At 42.0% G+C, this 7,866-nt stretch overlaps 1 protein-coding gene across 1 annotated transcript in view; it reads left to right on the top strand.

The window, feature by feature from the left end:
• The first annotated feature begins 247 nt into the window (after positions 1-247).
• Positions 248-7,866, top strand: part of cpe (carboxypeptidase E) — a 33,700-nt gene continuing 26,081 nt past the window's right edge. Inside the window, exon 1 of the mRNA XM_084042742.1 lies at positions 248-719. Within this exon, the coding sequence (XP_083898868.1) occupies positions 434-719 (286 nt within the window). The 5' untranslated portion in view covers positions 248-433. The remainder of the gene's footprint in view (positions 720-7,866) is intronic.

Raw genomic sequence — 7,866 nt, 5'->3', positions numbered from 1 at the left:
GACATGTGCTGCTTCACTGTACTAGGCCACACCTCTAAAGCAGAGAGAGAGAGAGAGAGAGAGAGAGAGAGAGAGAGAGAGAGAGAGAGAGAGAGAGAGAGAGAGAGAGAGAGAGAGAGAGAGAGAGAGAGAGAGAGAGAGAACAGGTACGTACGACTACGACATCACTCAGAGAGAGAGGGAGAGAGAGAGAGAGAGAGAGAGAGAGAGAGAGAGAGAGAGAGAGAGAGAGAGAGAGAGAGAGAGAGAGAGAGAGAGAGAGAGAGAGAGAGATATTTATAGCTTACAGTGGAGAGCTGCAGCAGAGAGATAAGGCTTGGGACCGAGCCGTATTCAAGCTTTAGGGGCTTTAGAGGAGAGCGAGAGAGAGAGAGAGAGAGAGAGAGAGAGAGAGAGAGAGTGAGTGAGAGGAGGACATTATTATCAATCAAACATGAAACGCTTCGTGTCGTTGGTGTTACTGGGGACTCTGGCCGCCCTGGCCACCTTGATGACCACCACCCCGGTGGTCAGCGGAGCGGTGGCCGCGGCCCCGCCGCCGCTGGACGACACAGACATCTCGTTCGAGTACCACCGCTACGAGGAGCTCCGCAAGGCGCTGGTGTCCGTGTGGCTGCAGTGTCCGTCCATCAGCCGCATCTACACGGTGGGGGAGAGCGTGGAGGGCCGGGAGCTGCTGGTGCTGGAGATGTCCGACAACCCCGGGACGCATGAGCCCGGTCAGCGCCTTTTACGCACAGATACTTAAAACATGTTATTGAATTATTATACTGTATGACGAGAAAAAAATGCATTGACTATTAAGGCTGCATATGAATAAACACAGGGCATGTTTCGTTTCGGCATGGCAAGAAGATAGTAATTCAGTGTGTTACAATGTAACACACTGAATATTATATGTTGCCATGCAGGACCCCAGATGGAAACAACAAGCCATGATAGTGCTTTCTTGGGTTTAATCCTATTTAGCATCCTTTGTATAGAACTTTACTTTTCTGTGCTGTTTTGCAAACAGCCAAATTAAGTATTCAATCAATCAATCAATCAATCAATCAAACAAACAAACATGCCAAACCGAAACATGCCCGGATGCCCCATGTTTATTCATATGTAGCCTATACCGACAAGCCAATGTTTTCTTTCTTTTTTTTTTACGCATAGATCCAGTAAAATTCTCAGTGTTAATTTAACTCTCAGAGTTTATGATCATCATCGGGTCCATTTTTACACCCAGAGCTACACATTTTTGACATTTTAACACTGAGGATTTGACCGTGCAGGCAGCTTGCACACAATATGTCCTAAAATAGCCTAAATGAAAATGATGATAAAAAATATTTGGACTCCTTTTAAAAAAAAAAATTATAGCATAGGCTACATCTCAGCCCCTCCATCCTCCCGTCTTCTCTTATTAACGATCACAGACACTAGCCCGCATTTATTGACAACCAAGATCAGTCAAATCACGCACACACATGATAATGGGGGGGGGGGGGTCTATCCAATCCATCCATCCATCCATCCATCCATCCGCAGAAACAATGATGCGATGATGATGATTTCTTGTTGTTTTCAGCTGAACGGCTGAAAGCGGAGCGCAGGTGTGTCATGTTGTCTGTATACTAAACAGTGACCAGAAGGCATCACTGCTTCAGAAAAGATGCAATCTCTAGATAAGATATGGGACAGAGAGAGAGAGAGGGAGAGAAGCCGCCATTTTGCTCGGTGTGATAAGAATCGTTATCATAAGTCGTGATGCTGAAAGAACAACACGCCCTCCAGGCAAATGGAACCTGCAGATGCATGGGTTACTGTTACTGTAGCTTGTGGGCTCGTTTGATTTAATCACATCATCAGATCAGTCAGATCAGATGTCGTTTCCGGACAAAGCTGTCACAATGCAGCAAATCTCACTGTAGGGCTAGGGTTGGTCTTCAACAGGGGGTCCGGGACTCCTGAGGGGGTCCTCAGAGCCTACTACAGGGGGTCCATCAAATCTTTGTATGATAGGATTTTTTTTTTACATTAACCACTTGAACCCTAGCATCCCTATTCTGAGGAGAGCTTTAGCCAAAAATAGCTGATCTACAAGCTCACAAAGCCTGGCATTGTGAGCTTGTAGATCTGCTATTTTAGAAAAATCGTGAACATTTGTGCAAATCTTTGAATATATATATTTTAAAGCGAACATTTGTAATGCAAATCTTTGCTTCTGGGGGGTCCATGGAACAACTATTTTGAGATGGGGGTCCGCGACCAAATACATATTATTTTGGGTGGTCCTTGACATGAAAACGTTTGAGCACCACTGATATAGAAACAACGTTTTTTTCAGAAAATTGTTAGGATTTAGAAGACATTTTGTAGAATCGTCCTCATGTCTTAATAGATTAAAGTAAATGACCTGCACAGGTGAGTGAGAAGGGGAAGCACACTCTGCTTTGTTGCAGACTTCTTTTTCCAGAGAGTCTGGAATACTATAGGCCTATACTATAGTATAGGCCTATGATGATGAAAGTGTAGACAGAAGGAGCTCTACTTGAGATTCCTATTTCCTTCCCAGCAGAAGTAGCCTGTGTGGTTTGAGAGGTAGTTACAGCCAATTCCCCCATCATTGGGCAATGGGCCCTGTTGGCATTCCCCTCACAGCATTGCGGTGTTCCAGTTGACAAAACTGGATTGATGACTTGTTTTTGTCGATGATCCTTTCCTTTCCTTTCATCCGTGTCGTTTGATGAATTATAAATTAGCCGTGGTTTAGTAATGGTTTAATAATTGTGTTGTTGATGACATACCCGTTATCTTTATCTACTTCTTGCAAGTAAAATACACATAGGCCTACATGTAGTTTATTATGGCAATATGCAAAAGACCTAGAGCATTGGTTCTCAAATTGGGGTCCGGGGACCCCCAGGGATACTTGAGGGAGTTCCAGGGGGTCCCCAGCGAAATGATAGATTAGGCACCAAATGGACCCTTATTGGTCTGTAACTCTGAGAGTGTAAACATTTGTACACTCTCAGAGTTAAATTGACATAGATTTTACAATATAAATTGTGGTCCAAGTGATAGAAATGCCATTAAATGGGGGTCTGTAGCCCTAATGCATGTCAAACTGGGGGTCCTTGAAATTCAAATGGTTGAGAATCACTGCTAGAGCCGTAAAAAAAACCTCCTCTTATGGGGGTCCCTGGCATATCTTTTAAAATGGGGGTCCGCTAATAAGTGTCAATTTGGGGGTCCTTGACATGAAAACGTTTGAGAACCACTGACCTAGAGCAGTCAACATGTTGCTGCATAAGTTTCATGCTATTACATTGAGTGATATCCTACTGTACATCAACTCTCCTGCATAGAAGTATAGTGCTTCAAACTAACACAAGTTGGGCCTGTTGAGAGCAGAGACGTTTATATGAAAACCAGACTACGTCATTGTAGTCGCCACCCGGTGAGGTGAACAGGGTGCTGGCAGGATGGACGACCGCCAATGCCCTTTTTCCCTCGTAGTGTTAATGAGGCTTTTTTTGGAAACACATAAGAAACCACATCTGCCCAGAGAGGAAACACAAGAGGGACAATAAAAGCCTGAGGACTACTTCTGTGCCTTATCCCTTCAAAATAGCCCAGTTGAGGGGCACTAGCATACTGTTTACACAGGGGAATTATCCTCAAATGTAAAAAGGCCAGTAGTTATTGCTTCATAATTTCAACAGCTATATTTAAAGAAAAGAAAAAAAGCTCAGCCTAGGAAAGTCGTCGCTCTTTCAACAGTCATCACCAGTAAGGTTTAACAGCAGGTTTTTACATCTTTTTCTCCTTGTTTGAACCTGGGGTCAGCGCCTGTTCTGTAGCTTATGGTCAACACACTGTACTGTTATGCAATCTTGAAAGTGACGAGGAATGAGAATGATCTTAATTGTAGTTTCAGCATTTTTTTTGTCTCGACTCAGCTCAGGGATGTCCTCTGGTCGTAGGGCTTTTCTCTGTTTGCTCACAGTGATTTTTAAACAAACATGTAACATAGACATTTCGGAGGACATAAACATGAACTGACCTTGAGGCAGGGCCTTGAAAATAAGATTATTAAATACTGTAGATAGTGTGTGAATGAAACAGTGAGGTCCAGGAACATTTCTGATCATCTGCACTAAACTTTGTGGGAGAATAGAGCAACATAGAACTCATCATCCACATGTGTGGGAATGTGCCGTTGGTTTCGCTGTGGTCGAATGAATAGGCTAACATAAAAACATTATTGTCCACACGTGTGGAAATGTGCCTCAGGCTTCACTGTGGAACAATAAAATCAAAAACAGCCGAAGTACAATAAATGCACAATCAAACACCTCCCACACACAAGTACAGCAGGCCAAGTTTCTAACAGTACAATAAGTCAGCACTTAGGATTTGCCTGTTTTACATTTTGCTTTTGAGATGGTCAGTGTCTCAGGCCTTTGGTTTTGAAAGTGACTCAAGAAGATTTGTGTTCTGGTTGTCTCTCTATTGTCTAAAACAGGGGTCTTCAACACCATTTCAGGCCAAGGACCCCCTAGCTGAGAGAGAGATGAAGCAGGGACCCCCTCTATAATGTATTACATTTAGTTTCAGATTAAACTTTTTTTGTTTACTTGGTACTGCTCTTTTTTTCCCTCTACACCTATACCTCTTTGCCAAAAAATTCCGATCTACAAGCTCACAACGCCTCGCTGCGAGGCGTTGTGAGCTTGTAGATCGGCTATTTTTTGGCTAAAGTTCTCCTCAGAAAAGGGATGTTAGGGTTCAAGTGGTTAAGGTAAAAAAAAAAAAAATCATATCACACAAAGATTTGGCGGACCCCCCTGTAGTAACTCTGAGGACCCCCTAGGGGTCCCGGACCCCCTGTTGAAGACCCCTGGTCTAAAACATCTTTTAAATGTTTTGACCTGCCTGGTATCTGTTAGAATCTAGATCATGGGATTTAAAATTATTTCATGTCATAGACACCCAAATTGACTTTCATTCGGTTATGGACCCCCATTTCAACTGGTTCTATACCCATAGGGATACTGATTTGAACAGATTTTGCATGTTAAATACGTGCATAAAACAAATTCATAAGGTGATATTGAAACATGTTGTTAGAATAATCTTTCATACACTTTTGTATTGTAAACATTTTAAGTAAGTGAATTGAATTATTAGTAACTTTAAACTACTCATTTGGCTTGGGACCGCCTGAAACGGACACAAGGACCCCTGGGGGTCCCTTTGAAAACCAGATTACATGTTTTCATTCCAGTTACATTTCAGGAAAATGTAGCATTCTAATAGCATGTTCAGAATGCCTATAGATGACAATTACATCCTGCCCCTGCATGCATGCATGCTGTTCGATGTGTTTTTGTGTCTACTTGCACATAGAATTATGTTAGGGTCAGGACACAATTAGGCTTGCAGTGGTGAACATTAACCCTTTAAGACCGGGAACGCATTTGTGTCATTTTAGATTTCTTTGGCTATTAAAAAATAGCAGATATACAAACTCAAGCTCTATGAGCTTGTAGATCTGCTTTTTTCTTTTTTTTTAATCGTAAAATTGTGTGCAAATCTTTGAATATATATACATTTTTAATTCTAATATTTGCTTCTAGGGCGTCCCCTGGAACAACATATTTTGAGATGGGGGGGGGGGGGTGGGGGGGGGGGGGGGTGAGTGCGTTTAGAAGACATTTGTAGAACCCCCCCAGAAGCAAAGATTTGAGTTAAAAAAAATCATTTTTTTAAATATATATATTTTCACGATAAAAAAAAAAAGCAGATCTACGTAAGCTCATAGGGCGGCACTCGATGCCGCCCTATGAGCTTGTAGATGGCTATTTTTGAAGAGCCAAAGAAATCAAAAAAATGAACACATGCGTTCCCGGTCTTAATGGCTTAATGCTTGTGTGTGTGTGTGTGTGTGTGTGTGGTGTGTGTGTGTGTGTGTGTGTGTGTGTGTGTGTGTGTGATGTGTACTATCTGAGCATTGTGCGCTTGCTTGCTGCCCTCTGCCTCAAACACACAAGTTTTGTGTTTACAGCTGACATGGTGACCGTGATGTGTGTACGTATACCGAATAAGCCTGTAATCGTCTGACTGGTGGGCGTACGCAAGCAATGAGTCACAGTAGCAGCAGAGTGGAGTCCTTATTACTACCAGATGAGTTTCCAAAGGCCCAGCCTCTGTCACCGGGGGCAACCTCCTTCCTTTCCTCCCCCCCTCCTCCACGATACCTCCTCCCCTCCCTGCTCTCTCTCTCCCCTCACCTCTGTCAAACAAAAAAAACATGGCAGGGGGAGAAGGAAGGAGGGGGGTTAAAGGACGACTTCACCACTTTTCAACATATCTTCATATAATAGGTCCTCACTAATGCTCATGATAAAATGCTACAATTTTTTTCTAATCAGTTTGTGTCTCAGAGGAGGGCTGTAAGACAGTTCAGAAACCCGTCTACCAGTGACATCATCGATGGGGAATCCAAGCTAATAGAAACTGCAGGCTTTGTATTCTGGAAAGTTGCAATGCAATAATAGATCCCATTGTTCTCGCCTTAATACAAATCTGAATAAAAAAATTGTAATCTTTTTGGAAAAAAAAATCCTGCCTAACGATGATGTCACTGGTAGACAGGTTTCTGGACTGTCCACAGCCCTCCTATGAGACACAGACCAAGTAGAATTTTTTTAAATCATTTATCATGAGCATTAGTGAGGACCTACACTATTATATGAAGATAGGTTGAAAAGTGGTGAAGTCGTCCTTTAACACAGAACGAGAGAAGCTCAAAGAGGAAAGAGTCCCATACCCAGTGGTACTCAAAAGTTTTACTTAAGTAAAAGTATCAATACTGCGATGTAGAAATACTCTGTTACAAGTAAAAAGTATGGAATTCAAAATTAAAAGTAAAAGTACAAATGTATTGGTATTAAAAATATACAGTATATATGCAATATAAGTAAAAGTGCTCATTTTGCAGAACGTCCCATTTCACAAGTTTTCAAATGTATTAGAATCTTTTGAAAATACCAGATCTACAACCACAATGCGTCGCGTGAGCTTGTAGATGCATGCATGAGCTTGTAGATCTGCTATTTTGTCCAAAATATTTCTCATATATATTGTGTAAATATATTTCCCTGGAAAAGTGAATGTGAAATAGAATAATTCATTTGTTATGGTAGTCTTTTAAAGGAGTAGTTCACCCAAGAAATTAATTATTTTCTATGAATTACACACCCCATGAAGCATTGAATTCATGGAGATTTTTTTGTTTTTGTCGCATTCCTCAGCCAATAATTTGACTAATAATAAAGATGCTAATGTATCCGTTAGGAGACACAAAGGAGACTCTTTGTGTCTCCTACCGGAGAGACCACCGGTTATCAAATTATTGACTTAGGAATGCGATAAAAACAAAAAAATCTCCATGAATTCAATGCTTCAGGGGGTGTGTAATTGATAGAAAATAAGTATTTTTTTGGGGCGAACTACTCCTTTAAGGTGCCCTGCAGCCATTTCATATTATCTAACTAACTACAATAAGGTGAACCGGAAACAGTGGTTGCTGGGGCAACCGATCGGCTTAGTGCAGTGATCTCGGCAGTGATTGGCTGTCTGGATGTGGTTGGCGGGTGGAGGGACCGGTTGTCCTGAGCTCAGTGCATCTGTCAGTAAGCAGCGGCCATCTGCCACAGCACTGCGCCTGCGTTGCATTATAGCCAAGAGTGTAAACATGAGCATTGCCTACCAGCATATGGAATAGAGAATAGAGAATACAGGGTTCTCTCTTCATCATATAAAACAAAACAAAAAACATCCACATTTAGAAGTCTGACAGGCATGGGTGAA

Source organism: Gymnoscopelus microlampas (genome assembly GCF_963454915.1).
Source record: "Gymnoscopelus microlampas genome assembly, chromosome: 2".
Lineage (NCBI taxonomy): Eukaryota > Metazoa > Chordata > Actinopteri > Myctophiformes > Myctophidae > Gymnoscopelus > Gymnoscopelus microlampas.
The sequence above is the reverse complement of the archived record's forward strand: the minus strand, read 5'-3'. Positions and strand labels throughout refer to the sequence as shown.